This window comes from Pleurodeles waltl, chromosome 4_2 (assembly GCF_031143425.1).
Source record: "Pleurodeles waltl isolate 20211129_DDA chromosome 4_2, aPleWal1.hap1.20221129, whole genome shotgun sequence".
Lineage (NCBI taxonomy): Eukaryota > Metazoa > Chordata > Amphibia > Caudata > Salamandridae > Pleurodeles > Pleurodeles waltl.
This window is the reverse complement of record NC_090443.1, coordinates 447800469-447819988: the sequence shown is the minus strand read 5'-3', so window position 1 is coordinate 447819988 and position 19520 is coordinate 447800469. Positions and strand designations below refer to the sequence as shown.

At 45.7% G+C, this 19520-nt stretch overlaps 1 protein-coding gene across 1 annotated transcript in view; it reads left to right on the top strand.

Moving 5' to 3' along the window:
- ATP13A1 (ATPase 13A1) overlaps positions 1 to 19520 on the top strand; it is a 381010-nt gene that overhangs the window by 16477 nt on the left and 345013 nt on the right. The window contains exons 3-4 of the mRNA XM_069231770.1: positions 556 to 746; positions 3481 to 3553. Coding sequence (XP_069087871.1) covers positions 556 to 746; positions 3481 to 3553 — 264 coding nt within the window. The remainder of the gene's footprint in view (positions 1 to 555; positions 747 to 3480; positions 3554 to 19520) is intronic.

The window sequence follows — 19520 nt, the reverse complement described above, 5'->3', positions numbered from 1 at the left end:
TTGAAGGGTAAATACCTTTTGTTACAAATCCAGTTGGATCGGTCAGTGAGTTAATGGTTCTGATGCAAAAAATGTGTGTGTGTGATCTGACCGGTCAGGTGTTTTAAGTGCTGGAGTTGGCTTTCTTAGTCTTCCATCAATTCAAAGTCAATAAAATGAGCACATTTGTGTTTGATTTAGGACACTTTATTTAAAGTGGTACAATTGATACTCCTGCCTAAGCTCATATGGTACTCTTTATGCCTGAAAGATTAATATTTTTATTTGGTTTCCTGCCATACAATTGATACTCATTACATGCCTGTGCTCATATGGTACTGTTTTTGCCACAAAAGTTATTATTTGGTTTCCTGTCAAATCCCGTGGGAGTATGTATGTCCCCCCTTTTTTTTTTTTCTTTTTTTTTTTTTTCTTCTCTTTCTTTTTTTACTCCTTTTTGTTTTAAAGTGTTTTGTAAAATATAAAGGCATCCTGTTAAGAGAGACGACCTCCTTGCGTACTGTATAGTTAAAAAATTCAAGTGGTTAATTGTAGTGTATTGAACCCGCCTTTTAGGAGGAAGATGGGCAGGAGATTCTGTCGTTTGAGTTTCAGAAGATCAAGTATTGCTACGACTGTACAGAGCGGAAAGCCTTCATCCCGGTTGCCTTCCCTGTTGAGTATCCACTAGCCCATTACCAGAATGCAAAAGGATATCAGGATGATAGTGACCGCAAAGCTGCAGAGAAGAAGTATGGGCTTAACAAGTACGTGCTCTGGTTTCACACGCTGGCTTTCATTTCATTTTTGTAAATGGTGGTTTTAGTGCTGTTTGTTCTTGAACAGTTTACTTCATGTGCAAAATGTGATTCAGCAGTAGTAAAAGGCAAAAAGAACATGAATAGATACAATTTTATGTCACTCGAATTTAGCAATGTACATGCTGGATTATGCAAGATGTTTCTTAAATTTTACTTTTGTTTAACACATGTCCGATGTGGTCATTTGTAACATGTTCCAGCCTTCTTAATTAATCACTGAGGAAACTGTCTTTGTAGTCCTGGGTTTGAGACCTGGTCTGCTGGTTTGACAGTGAACTATTTAGTCATTAAAACGTGTCTGGCCTCCTCATCCATCAAGCCTCTCAAGGTTTTACCTCAAGAACCATGCAATGTGATCAACACAATGTTTTTATTTAATAAACAGCAACTTCGATTTGGCAGTGATGATACTCACCAGTAGTCTTTAACTGTGGGTTCCAGTATCCCTTCCAGTGCATTCAGGTCAATGTGCTCCCATTTTTTTTAAATATATTTTTTGTGTGCAAAGTTGCATTTCTTCTAGTGAAGCTTGGTAACTATTAATTTCTTTCAGTATAACGTTTTCTTAGCTTGATAAGCCTTCATTATAAACTTGATTCTTGTACAAAAATATTTTTGATTAAAATTCCACCCAAATATGAAGTTATCTCACATTTCTCCTCTTCAAATAACTCCACTGTGTCCGATTAGAGAAATAATAAAATGAAACCTCCTGTGCACCAAGTGAACAGCTAATTGGAGCAAATGCCCTCACTGCTCCCTCTCAGGGCCCCTTTGCTCCAACAGTGCCTCTTTGACCTGCCCCAAAGATCCCAGAAAGAAACCTGGAGGAAGGTTATTTATATTGCTGCTACTCTTGCTAGCGAGCTACTTAGACATTAATTTACAATCTCTACTAAGCCATTCTTGCCCAAGAAAAACCTGAAGCTATTCAGACAGTACTTCATTTTGTCCGCTAGATGACACAGGATTTCTTAAGGCCCAGGTCCTTAAGACCCCTACTCTGAAGGACCTGGGCCTGTTTCCCTCATACCAACATTTGGGAGCCTGCCATTTATTTGCAGCCTTCCTCCTTTTCATTGGCATAAGTTGTTACATCCAGGGCATATCCTGTTGTCGTTCCTTTAGTCATCATGAAGCATCATGGATAGTCATAACCGCACCACATTGCCTATACCACACAAGGCTGCCTCGAGCAGATGTGTGGCTGCATGCTGTCTTACATAAATTATTCCATTGTGACACTCAGTCCAATATTTGTGTTGGTGTTAGAGTGGGAATACCAAGCCTTGTGTGGGAGAACAGAAGCCAGTCTTATTTCCTGGGGAGATGATTGGAATTTCTGCCCATGCACCAGCTAAAATGCCCCAAATAATTCTTGCATCAGTTTGTCCTTCATGTTTTTAGTTTAAGCTGCAACTTGGTAGACCCTATACTTAAGCGAGCACAATGATGCCATACCATCAGTGCGAAAGAGGCCTTTTCTGATAGATCTTGAGTCGCCATGCATTCTATTCTGTAGTTGGGTAGGTCCTCACCCGTTTCAGCATGCTCCTGTACAGGGGAACCAAGTCTCTTAACTCCTTTCTTCCATCAGAAATATACCCGAGCAAGTTCACGTTTGTCAGTGGCAATAACGGAGGTAAAATGCAGTAATTTAAACACTAAATAAAATAATGCATATACAAGTCAATTTTTGCGTTTAATGTACTATAAATGCTTGAAGTGTGGATTTCTTTTCAAGCTTATCTGAGCTTTGCCTGGTGCCTTCTTGTTGCCTTTTTGAAACACGTGGGTTTTGCTTTTCCTCCAGAACACAAGTAGAATCGTTTTCAATCTGACAGTGCACCACTTCCCTGAAAACATTTAGACGTTGATGAGCGTGGACAAAAGAAAATGCTGACGTTTTGATGAATTCTGTTGAGCAGTGTGTTTTGTGTGTGCTTTGTACCCCTTTGTTTGATACTGGAACTAGAAACCAGTTTTCCCCGTTTAGTGAACTTTCGCAATAGTAAACAAAAAACCCTACTCTTGCTCGCTGCCCTGGATTTGCATGTCAGAACTGAAACCTACTGTGGGTTGTTTATAATCTTTCAAGTTGGTGTTTTGATATCTGTGTTTATCGTAAAACATAGAAAAGTAGGGCATAGGTTTTTAGTACAGCGCATGTAGCAAGCGAAAAGCAGTTTCTTGGCTCACACAAATCAGAATGTGTATAAAATTGGTTCTTTGAAAGCTTTGCATGGATTTTCCATGGATTGCCTGGAAACTTAATTATAAACTTTGTTTGATGTACCTGATGCACACAACATAGGATAATTTTGTTAGCTCTACTCCCGCTGTTTTCCCTGTAAAAGAATACACATCTTTCGCTCACAAGATATCAATGTTGAAGTGTTGCCACCACTCTGATTATTCAACACTAAACTGGGTAAGTGCTAACTAAAAATGTAGTGTGTGTTCTTACTTAATCTTCCACTGTGTTCGATGACGTAGGTTTTTTTTTTGGGGGGGGGGGGTTGGGGGGAGGGGTGGGGGTCATCCTGCAGAGTAAAGTGTTGATGTATGCCATCTTCAACTGGCCATGTCCTGCATGTGCTTTTAGCATCTGTGACAATTCACAGGGATATGAATACACATAGAACGTTTTAGAGTAACCCAAAAAATGCTTTTCCCATAGGGCTGAAATGGTGGTTCCGGAATTCCTGAAACTGTTCAAGGAAAGGGCTACGGCACCGTTCTTTGTCTTTCAGGTAAATAATTCAGTATTTATTTTCAAAATCTTTGTGTTACCATGTTAATTAGCCGTTGATGTTTGTATGACCTTTTACGAAAGAATACCCTGAAATATTTTGGGACATGGCAAGCTACTTCCAGGAGACATAACAGTCCACTCCAAGTGATGTCATGTGAGTGACCACTGGTGCTTTATATTTGAACATGATTGTGTTTATTCAAAAGCTGCCAGGGACATTTTGAGGAGTAGAAACTGTTTTGCTGTGATATGCAATTGTGCAATGTGTTGTGTAGGAAGCTGGCTCTTTATGTAGAGGACCAAAAAGAGGTACACTGTGCAAAGAGTCCAAGTAAATCCTAGAGGTAAGACAGAGGCACAGATGACTCCCCAAATGCTCTTTGCTGGTAGTGTAGGTGAGCGGTTGGGCATATCCAAGGGAAGGGCTAAGCACGAAAGGCACACACATAGGCAATAAGTGAGACACACTCAATAAAGAAATCTGACACCAATATAGAAAAAACAAGCATTTACAATATAATCGGTCTAGCATTTTCTTGATTTAGAGCTATTGGCATTGTAAAACCAGGACTGGCCTTTTTTTCCACATAAATTGGTCAACCATGTCTCATAAGTTTGTCTTTTCCTACCATGTTTTGGTGGTCACTGGCAACTACTGACATCAGAAATCACAAGCCTTTGAGGAGGTGACTGCACTACCCCACGTTGTGTAAACGTCTGAACAGAAATTGGAAAAAAAAGGCTGGAAAAGTATTTTTATTTTATTTTAACAAAATGAAGTATTGCAAGCATTCTTGCCTCATTTCAATGACCACAGCACTGTAATAAAGACAAAACAAATATCAACGACATGGGAGGAGGTGGAGGAACGGAATGCTGCAATAAAACACATGCAGCTACCAGCCTAAAATGCCCACAGTGAAAGGGGAGCACCAAAGAAATAACAAAAATGATCCGTCACACAAACCGATAAAGCAACCATAGTGGAATATAACAGTAGTTGGTCACTGCTCTGAAACAGAAAAAGGAGGGAATAAAATGCAGAACTAACCACCAGCGAGCAAGAATTGTTAAAGGACGCTACAACCAACAAATGAAGTCGCTTTGAGCTATAAGAAGTATACTAAAAATTTACATAAGGTTGAAAGCTTGCGCTCAACCTAATAAAACATACTTTTATATAAATATAATACCAGGGTCACTGGAATCAGATAAGTACTTTTCAAGATATAGATTTTTAGAGTTTTCAAAAATAGACACTACATTTGTCCGTAGCTGCAATATTACTTTGTGGGAGAGAACATGCACGGCAAACAGGTTCTTCACAGTAACTTACAGGACCAATATTCTGGACTTCAGGTGGGGGCTGGGAAGGGTTATAGGCCACATCATCAATTCACCTCTGGGGCACTGTAACAGCTGGGTGCAGTTCTGCGTCAGGTGCCCAGTGTAAGTCTATGTGGCTTGGTCCGGTCACAAAGATACTGCAAGTTTTGGACTGAGAGTCCGGTGCGGGTAAATCACCAACTGAATGCTCGGGGATGTAGGGACACCAGCGGTCCTGTTCTCCTTGTTCCAGGTCTGCTGGGTGCAGAGGTGGTTCGGACCATCAGGTTTCCATCGTCTGTGGCTGTTTCAGTAGAGGGGGCCTGCAGAAAGTCTACAGACATGGACTGGGGGGGGAACCAATCCGGCTGAACCAACAAGTGGTTCTGGGTCTTACGAGCCTGGGGGACGTAGGGACACCGGTGGGCCTCTTCTGATGAATACACCTACCTGTGGATTCCTCACCAAAAGAATTCTCCCCTCACGCCAGCCTCGACGGAAATTTCTTCTAGCTCTGCACGTCGACGTCACAATCGCCCAACTCCACGCGATGCCATATGACGTCATCCAGGCAATAAGAAGCCCTCGTCGACGTGCAGACGCCAATTCCCTTTTTTCCGTGCCCGAGTAACAGTTAATTCTTCGAGGCTCACAGGGAGCTACTGTTTCGGACGACGGTTACAATGTCGCAGCCAAGGAAATCCGGCTTTAAACCATGTAACCAGTGCGGTGGTCGGATGTCGGTTACCGATCCCCTTGAGAATTGCCTCTGGTGCCTTTAGCTCCGACCATGAGGTCGAGTCATGCGGCTCCTGCCAGCGCATGAACCCTAAGGCACTTAGAGGGAGGCAAAATTGTTCTTGGCTCGATCCAAGAAAAAGGAGAGACCTCATCGGAGGGAGTCTTCTTCGAGATCCTCGAGGTCTCATCGCCATCATAGTGACTCTCGGCACCGTCACGGATCTCGGCACCGATCGAGCAAGGGACGGTCTAGATCGAGATCGGCTTCTCCGTCAGCTCAGCGCCGTCCGACGTGGGAGATTAGCCCGACTGTCACCCTTCCACCTCCTACGACCCCGACATCACCCGGGTCGGTCTTTGAGGTCGAGCCTCCTCAGAGGTAAGAAGGTTCTCCTGGCCAGGAGTTACCTGGACCTTCTTTGGCATCTATGCCGGCGCCGGTGCAGCAACAATATCCGGCTTTCCCGACTCCGGGAACGGATCCTGCGGCGTACTTAAACGCCATGTTTAACATTTTTACTTCCATGGCACCGAGTGGAAGTCAAGCAGGTCCGTCTGGCCCTTTGGCCTTTAATTTCGCCGTTCCGGCGTCTTATGAATCCCCGCCCTTCACTCCGTTTTTATCTGCTGCACCTGAAGCAGCGCCAATGCCCTTGATGTCGCCCAGGAGACCGGCTTCACCTGCTACGGCACTGTTGGATTCGCCTCGGATCTGATCCACAGTTAAGAATCCTGTGTAGCCGGAGGGTCCGGCGTTGGACGGATCCGAGGTTCGGTGCCGACGGAGATCCAGACGTCTGGCTCTGCGGCTATTGGAGGAGGAAGAGTATGCAAGGCAGCACCTGGAGGAGGGTGAAGTTTTGGAGCCCTCTGGTGACTTCCAGGGTCTGGATACAGCCAGTGGCTTGGATACCTCCCCGGAGTGGGATCTAGCTTCCCCTGGAGAGATCACTGAGGAAGCGGCTTCATTCCACGCCGTTATTTGAAAGGCTGCATACTTTTTAGTCCTTCCCCTCCCTACTGCGGAAGTCCAGAGAAATCTGTTGACAGAGGTTTTGCATCCAGCCTCTGTAGCTGCTGAGCCTCTTTTGCCCTTTAATGAGGCGCTGTTGGACCCCATTAAGGACATCTGGATGAAACCTGTTGCCACCGCTGCTGTCAACAGAGCAGTGGCTCAACGCTATCGGGCGGCACCAGGTGATCCGGTGTTTCTCTCAAACCAACCAACACCAGAGAGTTTAGTGGTACAAGCCTCATGTTCGTCCAGATCCTCTCCTGGCTCGTTTCCCGGAACACCTGCGGACAGGGAATCAAAGAAGATGGACCATCCTGCAAAAAAGACCTTTTCATCTTGCAGTATGGCCTTAAAGTCATCCAATGCGACCTGCATATTGGGACGTTACATCCATGCCCTTATGGAGGAAGCAAAGGGCCACACTAATTTGTCCCAGAAGATGTTGCAGCTACTGGCGGATGCTCAAGCGGCAGCAACTCAGGTGATCCAATCGGGATTGGATACTTCAGACTCGGTGGCTAGAGCTATGGGCACAACCATAGTTTCTAGGCGTCAGTCTTGGCTACGGTCATCTGGCTTCTCATCTGACGTGCAGGCAACTCTTCTTGATCTACCCTTTGATGGCGAGAGGCTCTTTGGTACAAAGGCGGATTCTGCTCTGGAACGTTTTAAGGAGAGCAGAGCTACTGTCCCCGGAACGACTTCAATCAGGTCTGTAACCTCTGTTTGTCCACAGAACACAAGGAGGCGGATTGCAAGGCTTGTCTTTCCTTCTGCTCCAAGAAAACCCTCAAAGACAGTCGAACACGTCGGCTCAAAATAAATTGGAGAAGCACCAAGGACACTCCCTACATCTTCGTCCATGAAGACATCGGTGAAGAAGAACACACTGATGCATCTGTTGTGGAGGAAGAGGCGTTCTCTCCTGAGGTGAGTTCAGACTCCGGGCCTCAGTCGACTGGGAGATGCAGGAAGTTACACTGGCTCAACAGTCCATGAGTACGGTACCCCCCTGTCCCTTAGCTCCATGTTAAACTGTCTAAAACTCATGGTCCCTTCTGAACAAGAGGCATTCGGTCCACCACTGCCCTCTGGCCATTATAGGAAAGTACCCTCTTTCTGCCATGGCTACCACCACTTTTTGCCTGTTGTCAGTATGTTTTTGACTGTGTTCACTGGGATCCTGCTAACCACGGCCCCAGTGACTGTGGTCCAGGCAACCAAGTCTAAAGGGAGAGAGCACAAACCCCCCACATTTGGCATACTGGTGCCCCCTTGTAAGTTCCTAGAATATGGTACCCAGGGTTCTGCCATCTTGAATCCCTGGTTGGCAGGGACCTCTGGGAGCATTTGAGTGGCCAGGCAGATGAAGTCTGAGCCTTCTCCTGATACATAGTCACCTTGCTAGGTGCTAAGTCCAGCAGGACGCCTCTGCACCGTTTACTTCGACTTCTGGCCCCTGGAATCGTAACTGGACTCCACAGGAACCTACCATCTGCAGCATCGACTTCGCCCTGCAGCATTGTTTCTCAGGCTACTTACTGCAATTGCAACAATTCCCCGGCTTTGCATCCTCTTGAGGGCAGCAAGTCTTCAGCCTGCACAAGAAGCAAAAAGGAATCGCCCTTGGAGTGCCACTCCCCTGCATCCGCAGGCACCAACAGCAATGATGACCGAATGATGGATCTCTCATCCTGAGCTGGGGGGGTCCTGCATCAAGGGTGGTGGTCTGAAGAGGTCACCTTGGTCCTCTATGCCAGCAGTCCAACTTTGGTGTAGGTAAGCCCTTGCCTTCCCAAGCAGGACAGTACCCTGTGCACTGCCCCTCTTGCACATACCAAGGCTCTTTGGCATTTCCTGTAAGGGATCTTCAGGCTCCATGTAGCCCCAGCTCCCGGCACTCTTCTCTGGGACACACAGCCCTCTGCTGTGCTTCTCCTGCGGTGTGGGACCCTTCTTCAGTTGTGCTGCGTGGGCTCCACTGCAACTCCTGGGACCTCTTCCAGTTGGTCTCCTGTGAGGGCTGCCTCTTCTGTGGACTCTGCATTGCTGGTCCCCAGCAGCTCCACTTTTCTTCTTCCGCAACTCTTGCCTTTGCCAAGGCTTGTTGGTGGCTTTTCCACACCACAGACAGATTGCAGTCTTCCATCCGGTGTGGGACATCGACTGCATCCTCCAGGAACTCTTCACTGACTCCAGGGCTGCATTGCTGACAGTCTTCGTGCTACCGTTGACCAGCTCCGGCAACCACAGACTGGTGGGTAGTAGCACCTGCCACCACCGGACACTTCCACAAGTACTGGACTTGGTACTCTTCTTTTTCAGGTCTTCCTTCTTTTCAGTCCTTTTGGTGGTTCGGGGAAAAAAAAACAGTAACTTACTCCCTTCTTTGTGGTCGCTGGGGGGCACTGTGGTACTTCTCTTTTGGGGTTCCTAGTTCTTCCAGCTCCCCTCCGTACACATTCCACTTACGTGGGTGGGGGGAGAGGGGGGAGAGGGGGGGGGGGGGGGGGGAACGGGAGAGGGAGAGTTTTTTTTTTTAAATTAGTATATGGTTTGGACTCCCCCTAGGGTCACTGTTGCAATTGCACTTTTTTCTATTGCTTTTCATTCCCATTTCTGATTACTAGTGTACATGTGAAGTGTGTTTACTTACCTCCCATTGGAGAGTTGCCTATCTAGTGCTTTTGGTAATTGTGTCACTAAAATAAGGTACCTTATTTTGTAACACTGTATGGTTCTTTCATGTGTGTAAATGCTGTGTGACTACAGTGGTATTGCATGAGCTTTGCATGTCTCCTAGATAAGCCTTGGCTGCTAATCCACAGCTACCTCTAGAAAGCCTGGCTTCTAGACACACACTTCACTAATAGGAGAACCCTTCACCCAGTATGGTGTAAGTACCATGGGTACCCACTACATAGCAGGCCAGCTTTCTACAGCCATGGTAGACAGAGTGTCCGTTTTGGACGCCCCTCCCTTCAGCTCAATGCCAAAACACCAACTTAAGCTGAAGCCTTCAGCATCAAGCACCTTGGTGCTGAGCCAACAGTTTGTGCCGAGCCGCCCATCAACGTCGACCACGTCAACACTGAGTAAACTTTTGAGGCTGAAACAGAAATATGGTCAGATCCGAATGCCGGCTCAGAAAACTGATTCTGGCCTGCCAGTGGAGTCTATCCTCTGTAGACTGCAAGAGAAGCAGGATGCTCCACAGAAACTGATCCATATTCAGCCTCATACTGTTTGTAGTCTCACCAAGACTTTGGCTCTCATTACACAACCATTGCAAAGACAACAGTCTTTACAGGAGGCTCTTGACTCTCCAGTGCCACCAAAAGGGAGGACGAAATCTTTCAAAACGACTAGCCCATTGCTTCTTCCACCACTGCCTCCACCTCCACTAATTTCCCCACTAACACATTCTTCTCCACCAGAGTCATTTGGAAACCACCCACCCCCCCCCCCCCCGATGTCGCACCTGTTGGATAACCAGAATATGATACAGATGGGCTTGTAGCAGGGCATGACAACTATGGGACACCACACATCAATCTCTGTGACACCTATGATACTGACCCTCCAGGGGCACTGGCATGGATTTATATCCAGTCCGTCACTCTCATCCTGATGATTCAACAGCATATCAGGATTTAATAAGTAGGGCTGCTGCTTTTCATGATGTACAGCTCCACAAGAACCTTTAGAAGAGTATTTCCTCTTTGAGACCATTTTAAGCACTCATAAGATCACTCAGTATTTACCCATGCTAAACGGTATGTTACGTCACACTGGGAACAATTGTAAAGGCCCGGTTAGGGCTAGAGTAATTGCACCCAGGGTCAATAAACAATATAAGGCCTCTCCTATCTATCTATATCACCAGGCTCACTAGTAAGTACCACTGCTCACAAGCTAGCCAAGATGCCCCGCTGCCTGACAGAGAGCAAGTGTATTGATGCAGTGGGGAAAAGGGGTGATGCACAATCTGCCAGTTAATGGAGCATTGCAAACTCAATGGGTTTGCTTGCTTGCTATGACCATGCTCAGTGGGATGGCATAGAGGACCTCCTCCAGTATCTCCCTGAGGAACACAGAAAGAGGACAAGGACTTGTCTCAGAATGCACGCTAATATCAAACACCTGCATGTGCTGTGCGCTAGATTCCTCTGATATTGCAGCTAGAGGCGTCGACTCCGGCATTTTGCTTGGATGCCACACATGGCTTTGTTTTTCTGGGTTTTAAATCCGAGGCAAAGCAGAATTTCCTTAATGTACACTTTGACAAGAAACATCTCTTTGGTCCCTAAGTTGACCAGACTCTAGAGAAGATTTAAAAAGACACAGAGGGCGAAATTGATGAGGGTCCTTCCAACATCTGCTCCACGTGGCTCCTTTTGCCGCTCTTAACTTTCGTGGAGACTCAAAAACTACCTCTTCTGATGACTCCACCTCTTAACAACATAGTCACAGCCAACATTCATCTCCTAGAGGTTCATACAGGCACAACAATGCCAAAGGTAGTGGCAAGGGTGCTACCCCATAAGGGGTGACACTCACCACCAAAGAATGATTTCCCTTCCTCCCCATGACTATATAACACCTGTCTGGGTCAATTTACATGATTTTCTACTCACATGACCATAACATTAGACTACTGGATGTTAGACGTTATCCAAAATGGCTGTTTTCTGGAGCTCACTACCACACCTCCCAACATTCCACCTCTCACTCGGAGACTATCACTGGAACAGCAGACATTGCTGAAACAGGAAGTCCAAGCTTTTCTTCTCAAAGGAGCTTTAGAAACCGTCCCTCTTCAACACCTGGGCTTAGAGGTTTACTTCCTAACTAAGTCGAAGCACTTCCACATGGTCACCTTGCAAGATGTGATCCCACTTGTCAAACAGGGTGACTTTGACTACACTAGACCTAAGGGACTTCTATTTTTACATACCAGTACACCCAACTCTTCGCAAATATCTCAGGTTTGAACTGTAATTGTAACGCCCACCACAAAGTCCTACCCTTGGGGTGACTACTGCACTCTGGGTATTGACCAAGTGCCTAGTGGTGGTAGCAGCCCATCTCCACAGACAAAATGTTTCATATCTGAACGATTGGCTTACAACATTCACCTGTTAGTGGAATACCTGCCGGGAACAGACAACAATTTTGAAGACCACCTCGGCAGGAGGCATCAACAAGTCCACAAGTGGGATCGCCACACACAATCCTCCTCTTGTACTTCCACAGATGGGGATTCCCTGAAATAGATCTCTTTGCAACTGCAGAAAATGCCGAATGCCCAAACTTCGCATCCAGATTCGCACACCCACTATCCACGTTCAATGTACTATAGATGGGTTGGTCAGGGATATTTGCCCACGCCTTTTCTCCTCTTTATCACTTTACATTTCTGGTTTGGAAACTCAAGCAAACATCTCACACTGATACTAGTGTTTCCCACTTGGGCTTGTCAGCCCTGTCTCATGACATTACTAGACCTTTCTGTAGTTCCCCATGAGAAGTTCCCCAACAGGCCGGACCTTCTCACTCAGAACCATTGAGCAATCAGGCACCCAGATCCCAGACTTCTCAACTTGGTGATCTGGCTTCTGAGGTTATAGTTTGGTTACCTCAGTCTGCCACCTGAATGTACGACCACTCTTCGAGACCCTAGACCTACCACCCGACCGTGATACATGGCAAAATGGAAAAGGTTTGTCCGTTATTGTTTTTCAAAACCTATTGATCCTTTCAAAGCCAATGTACAAGACATTGTCTGCTACATATTTAATTTACAAAAAGCTGGGTGGGCATTCACGTCCATAAGGTTACATCTTGCTGCAATGGCTGCCTACCTACAGAATAGACAACACATCTTCTTCAAAATACCAGTCATTAAAGCCTTCATGGTGGGGCTCAAGTTATTCCATCAGGGGTTCCACCTGCACCGTCATGGAACTTTAACGTTGTTTTTATGGACCTTCCATTTGAGCACCTGCGTACATGCCCCCTTCTGTTCCTCTCTTGGAAAGTGACATCTTTAGTCGCTGTTACCTCTTTGAAATATGTTTGTGAGCCCCAGACCTTTTAAGAACCTTTCTTTCAGCTTCACAGAGGCAGGGTGGTTCTCCGCACCAACCCTATATTTGTCCTTAAAGTTGTGTTACATTTTCACCTCAATCAATTGAGTAGCTGTGTGTGGTGTGTGTTTTTTTTTTTTTTTTTTTTTCACCCCCCCCTCATAGGCAGATTCAGGTGCGGAAAGTGCTCTCCGCGCATTAGATGAAAGGGCCCATATCTCTATATTGATGGAACTAAAACATTCAGAAAAACGAAATAACTATTTGTTGCTTTATCCCCACCCCATAAAGGAAAACCTATATCCATATTTGGTATAGCCAGATACATAGTCAAGTTCATGCAAACATGCTATGCTAAACGCAAAAGAACTATACCCACACCTCCTAGATCACACTCTTCTAGGAATAACACAGCATCCAAGGCTTTCCTAGGACACATTCCAAAAGCTACATAACCCAAAGCAGCTACATGGTATACACCACATAGTTTCACTAAACTTTATTTTGTGGCTGTTCTAGTGCAACATCAAGCTAACGAAGGTCAGGCAGTGCTACATTGTACACTTTTTTCAGAAATCTCTATAGATAGCCCTGTCAGTCAGAGGCTGCCGAGGATGCATTCCAGAAACTTTACAGCTTTGGCTTGGTGACTATTTGTGTGTCGGGCAGTGACCCCTTCAGCCACTGCTAGACTCTGGAGAGCACCGGTTTGTGCTTACTGAATCTTTCAGTGTTCTTTGTGCAATTTGTAGTGAAGTATTTTACACAAGTGTATCTGAATTTTGGGTACCAGTCATACATCTTTTGACGTACGATTGTTGAGGTAACCTGGTGAAATAGTGGGTGAACGCACCTGCTACAGAGATCTTTGCCTTCATGTGGTTCTGCTGGGCGCCCAGTTTTGTTATTTATGCGGTTGCTGCTTGCATACTAGTTTTCAACCAAGTCACAGGTTAAACACCCGGCAGGACTGTTTCAACCTTTCATACTTCAAAAGTCATTTGAATTGAAACCCAGTACCTTGGGTGATATTAAGGGCTATTATTTACATCATCTTACCACTAGTTAGATTGTTGACAGGTTTGAGACCCGGCTGGGTTCACTCGGCATTTCATACTACTGAAATTGATTAAATGGATAGATACTGTTGTACTCTCATTACAACCCTTTTATGCCTGAGGTTTTAATTCTACATTAAAAGAGCATTATCCTATAGAGCATTAGAATTATCTCTTTTTGCCACTATCTTACCTCTAAGGGGAACCCTTGGACTCTGTGCATGCTATTTCTTACTTTGAAATAGTACATACAGAGCCAACTTCCTACATAGATGATGACATTTCCACACATTAGTTTGTGTACTGTATGCTTTTATCAGTAAAACTGTGTCTGTGCCAGTGTAATGTTCATTTCAGTTAAAAATGTGTTGTCTGTAATGGCAGTGTGCTAACACACCGTGCAGACTACATTCACACCATTTTACTCCACTCTACTCTGCACCACTGCGTTCTGTTCTGTATCACTTCTACCTCACTGCACCCTACACCACTACTCTGCCCTGCATCACTCCACTCTGTCACTTCAGTCTACTCTGAAAAAAAACCTATTCTGTGCTGCTGCACTCTACATCACTCCTCTAACACACTGCTCTACCCTGCGCCCCTCCACTTTATCCCCCTCCTCTCTGCTCTGCAGCTCTCTGCTCCATGCCCTGCCATACTCTACCTCCCTGGTGTAAAGCTTAGCTAAAACATATTGGTAAAGCAAATAGCTCTTCTGTAGGAAAGACCTATTGTTTTTGCCAGTACTTGTTAATAGGCATCACTCTGTCTCCGCAAATGTAGAGTTGGTCATGGTAAAGCTACAAGGAAAACCATGCAACGTGCTGCCTATGCATTATGCAGACCGTTGCATGTGGGAGTTGGGCTAGTGAGGCAAATGTGATATTGAGATGAACGCTCCCAGGCGTCACCGAGGTGGATAAAGAGCAGGACTGTTTCGCATGGCGCAATTTGTCTAGGAGGAGAAGTTCTACATACGTATCTCAAAATAACTCGTTTTTATAGACTTTGTTCTTCTGTTTGGTACATCTGCCAAAAACAGAGCCCTGCAGTGCTCCATCTCTTTCTTCTTTTTTTTTTTTTTTTTTTTTAAATTTACGATGAAATTGTGTAGTCTGCGAACTATCCTGTTTGTTTTTTATAGGCTGCCTTTTTTCAATATTTCAATTTGTATGTTTAGAATGATACTTCATGTAGGCTTTTGGAAAAATATTGCTCGAAATGTATTTTAGATTTGTGGAAATACAGAATCATAAACCTCTAAACAACCTCTTGCATGCAGGCACACGAAACGCAAACACCACCTAAAGACACCAGCACCCTAACTAGTTCCACCACCCTATTCAACCTACCATAACCATTAATACCTCCCCCCCCCCCCCCCAAGCAGCCGACCACCACCACCTTCATCACGATCTTAACCCCTACCCCCTCACACTACCCTGAACACCACCATCACCGCCGCCACCCCCCTGCCACCACTCAACCACCAACCTCACCACTAACACCCTAACAACCACAACCTTAACATGGCTCTCATTTCCTGCAGAAGCTCTTCGTTTTTTTTCTCGTTTTTTAAAATTAATTTATTATTATTAATAATATATATATATACATACACAGGGAGTGCAGAATTATTAGGCAAATGAGTATTTTGACCACATCATCCTCTTTATGCATGTTGTCTTACTCCAAGCTGTATAGGCTCGAAAGCCTACTACCAATTAAGCATATTAGGTGATGTGCATCTCTGTAATGAGAAGGGGTGTGGTCTAATGACATCAACACCCTATATCAGGTGTGCATAATTATTAGGCAACTTCCTTTCCTTTGGCAAAATGGGTCAAAAGAAGGACTTGACAGGCTCAGAAAAGTCAAAAATAGTGAGATATCTTGCAGAGGGATGCAGCACTCTTAAAATTGCAAAGCTTCTGAAGCGTGATCATCGAACAATCGAGCGTTTCATTCAAAATAGTCAACAGGGTCGCAAGAAGCGTGTGGAAAAACCAAGGCGCAAAATAACTGCCCATGAACTGAGAAAAGTCAAGCGTGCAGCTGCCACGATGCCACTTGCCACCAGTTTGGCCATATTTCAGAGCTGCAACATCACTGGAGTGCCCAAAAGCACAAGGTGTGCAATACTCAGAGACATGGCCAAGGTAAGAAAGGCTGAAAGACGACCACCACTGAACAAGACACACAAGCTGAAACGTCAAGACTGCGCCAAGAAATATCTCAAGACTGATTTTTCTAAGGTTTTATGGACTGATGAAATGAGAGTGAGTCTTGATGGGCCAGATGGATGGGCCCGTGGCTGGATTGGTAAAGGGCAGAGAGCTCCAGTCCGACTCAGACGCCAGCAAGGTGGAGGTGGAGTACTGGTTTGGGCTGGTATCATCAAAGATGAGCTTGTGGGGCCTTTTGGGGTTGAGGATGGAGTCAAGCTCAACTCCCAGTCCTACTGCCAGTTCCTGGAAGACACCTTCTTCAAGCAGTGGTACAGGAAGAAGTCTGCATCCTTCAAGAAAAACATGATTTTCATGCAGGACAATGCTCCATCACACGCGTCCAAGTACTCCACAGCGTGGCTGGCAAGAAAGGGTATAAAAGAAGGAAATCTAATGACATGGCCTCCTTGTTCACCTGATCTGAACCCCATTGAGAACCTGTGGTCCATCATCAAATGTGAGATTTACAAGGAGGGAAAACAGTACACCTCTCTGAACAGTGTCTGGGAGGCTGTGGTTGCTGCTGCACGCAATGTTGATGGTGAACAGATCAAAACACTGACAGAATCCATGGATGGCAGGCTTTTGAGTGTCCTTGCAATGAAAGGTGGCTATATTGGTCACTGATTTGTTTTTGTTTTGTTTTTGAATGTCAGAAATGTATATTTGTGAATGTTGAGATGTTATATTGGTTTCACTGGTAATAATAAATAATTGAAATGGGTATATATTTTTTTTTTGTTAAGTTGCCTAATAATTATGCACAGTAATAGTCACCTGCACACACAGATATCCCCCTAACATAGCTAAAACTAAAAACAAACTACAAACTACTTCCAAAAATATTCAGCTTTGATATTAATGAGTTTTTTGGGTTCATTGAGAACATGGTTGTTGTTCAATAATAAAATTAATCCTCAAAAATACTACTTGCCTAATAATTCTGCACTCCCTGTGTGTGTGTGTGTGTGTGTGTGTGTATATATATATATATATATATATATATATATATATATTTATATATATATATTTTTTTTTTTTTTTTTTTTTTGGGGCAACCGTTTTCCTGGGCATGTCACCCTGTGGACCAAGATGGCTGCCGTTCTTTGAGACTCTAGGCACTCTGGATGAAAATCTGGTCCCATCTCCCTTATGCTGCAGCCATCCACCATCTGGGTGAAACCCCTACTATGCTTGTGGGGTCACACAGAGCTACTTTTTGGGGCCAAAAACTTCCTCTAACTACCTGCCACAGTCCTTACCTGAGCCTCACAATGGAGTCACCTGTGGCCTCCCTTTACCCCACGTCGTAGGCTGGGGAAGATCCTGGACCAGTTGGCCGCACTCACTGGATTGCTCATAACTCTACTGTTTCCTCCCCCAGTAGGGCCAACGGCTACCAATAGCACTAGCTGCCAACAGTACTTAAGACCACGTGTTGTGCAGGGGGTTGGGCCTTTCCTCGGAAGGAGGAAGCGAGCCAGAGATGCCACAACCATACCATGGTTGGGGCGCAACCAGGCCTCATAGCTAGGCTGCATCTGCCCACCTTGAGGCTTCACAAGCCAGCAAGACTAATTGAAGGGGTGGGACTGAGATCCCTTTTCGAGCCCACCACACTGGCAACATCAGCCTGTTAGCCTACATGGCAGCACTGACGCTCCTATCGACTCTGCTGAATATGAAGATGTGGGCAAAGTCCCTTCTAACAACTCGCCCCCCAGCGTCTGCCATTAGAGACAGGGCACTCCTCCGGAGCTTTCACAACGATCAGTGCCTCCACGACATTTGGAGACTCCTCTGCTCCCCCAGCCTGAGCGACAATACAATTTGCTCGCCACCACCCACGCAACCCGATCCCACCAGGACTACTACTAATTTGCCAGCTGAACGTCCCCACGGTACTGAATTGCTCTATCCTTCCGGGCTGTCTGACCATTCACCAGTCTGCCGAACCATTGAATGGAATATAAAGAAACCCATCTGGAAACCATGGTGCCTTAACAAAGCACACTTTAAAATCTCTCAGGGCAAAGACAAACTCAAATCACACACTTCCACCTACACAATGGACAACAAAGGCTCCATACAAAAGGCGCTACTCCTTTGGGCTGCACATGCTTCCGGTTATACACTGACACCATCCCCCAAGAATAGACACAACTTTAAGGGAGCAACGATGGAGATTAACTCCCACTGTAGGACGCAGGCTGAATGCAGGCTCTAGAGGTTGAAAAATCGCAACTGCGAACATGGGGTGAAAGCAGGAATACTTGTGGATGGCAGTCAGGCGATCTTGAGCATTCCAGGATCAACACATTAAACAGCCTGTTAGTGGCTGGAGACCTGAAATAGTGTGCAGCCCTACGAGAAGAAATCAACCATCTGTCATCCCAACGTTGGACTTATGGACAGCTCAGCCATTGTTTACATATATAGCTGCCACGGCTTGGGCCCAAATATGCTGATTCTTCCATTTCACCATACCTAAAACTCTGGGATGCATTTAAGGGCTTCTTGCCAGTTATTACAACCTCCATAATCAGTCACCTCCATTTGCGACCCCCTCCTGACCATCTCACTTAATACTTAACAAGAGCACTTCCAAATAGAGTACGATTGGACAGAACTAATAGAGGAAATGGGCAGGGGGGGGGGTCCGCAAGTTTAGGATGAAGTTATGTCTTTTCAAGATGCTCCAAAACTGGTATTGGGCTCCACATAAACTGGCATCATCAGGATTCCTACACCACTCCTGCTGCTGGCACTGCGATGCACCAGAATGACATTACACAAATTGTCTGACTGTCCAGACATACCCCTATTTTGGACACATGTGAAATCCATGCTTAGATTCTCTATCATCCTTCCGCACACATCACATACACTGATCCTGTTGCATGGCTGAGAACTTTCCCTCACTCTCAGGCCATAGACCCAGCTCCTTTATCACCGCACTGACCACAGCTGAACTACGTGTCCTCTGATGCTGGAGATCGCCATGGACCACCTCCAACAGTGAGTGTTCATCCTAAATGTGTAAAGTAGCCTCCTATGAGCGGTCCATATACTGGTTACAAGATGGCACTGACCTTTTCTCTGCCATCTGGGCCTCTTTCCTGGATCCAATCCCACCATGAGCCTCCCTATTGGGACAAGGGACCGCTCACCACCATGCCAGCAATATGCTTGACTTTCCTTCCCCATGCCTAATCCTGGCCTGGTGCCTGAACACCACACTCATTCTTCCCACACACCATTTCACCCTCCACCCTATCTGCAATACAGTAGGAACTGACCTAACGCTGTCCCACACTGTTCTCCACGCCTACCAGGGGCTCCCACTCCAGACGACGAGGACGGGAACCTGCATAGTTCCCAACACTACGGCAGCAAGGTTTTGGTCATCTGGATCCTACATAGTCCCCTGGGCCCAGTTCACAACTCGTTTGCAGTTCGCCCTCTGGAAGGTTCCACATGGTTCATAATTCACTTAGCTCATTTG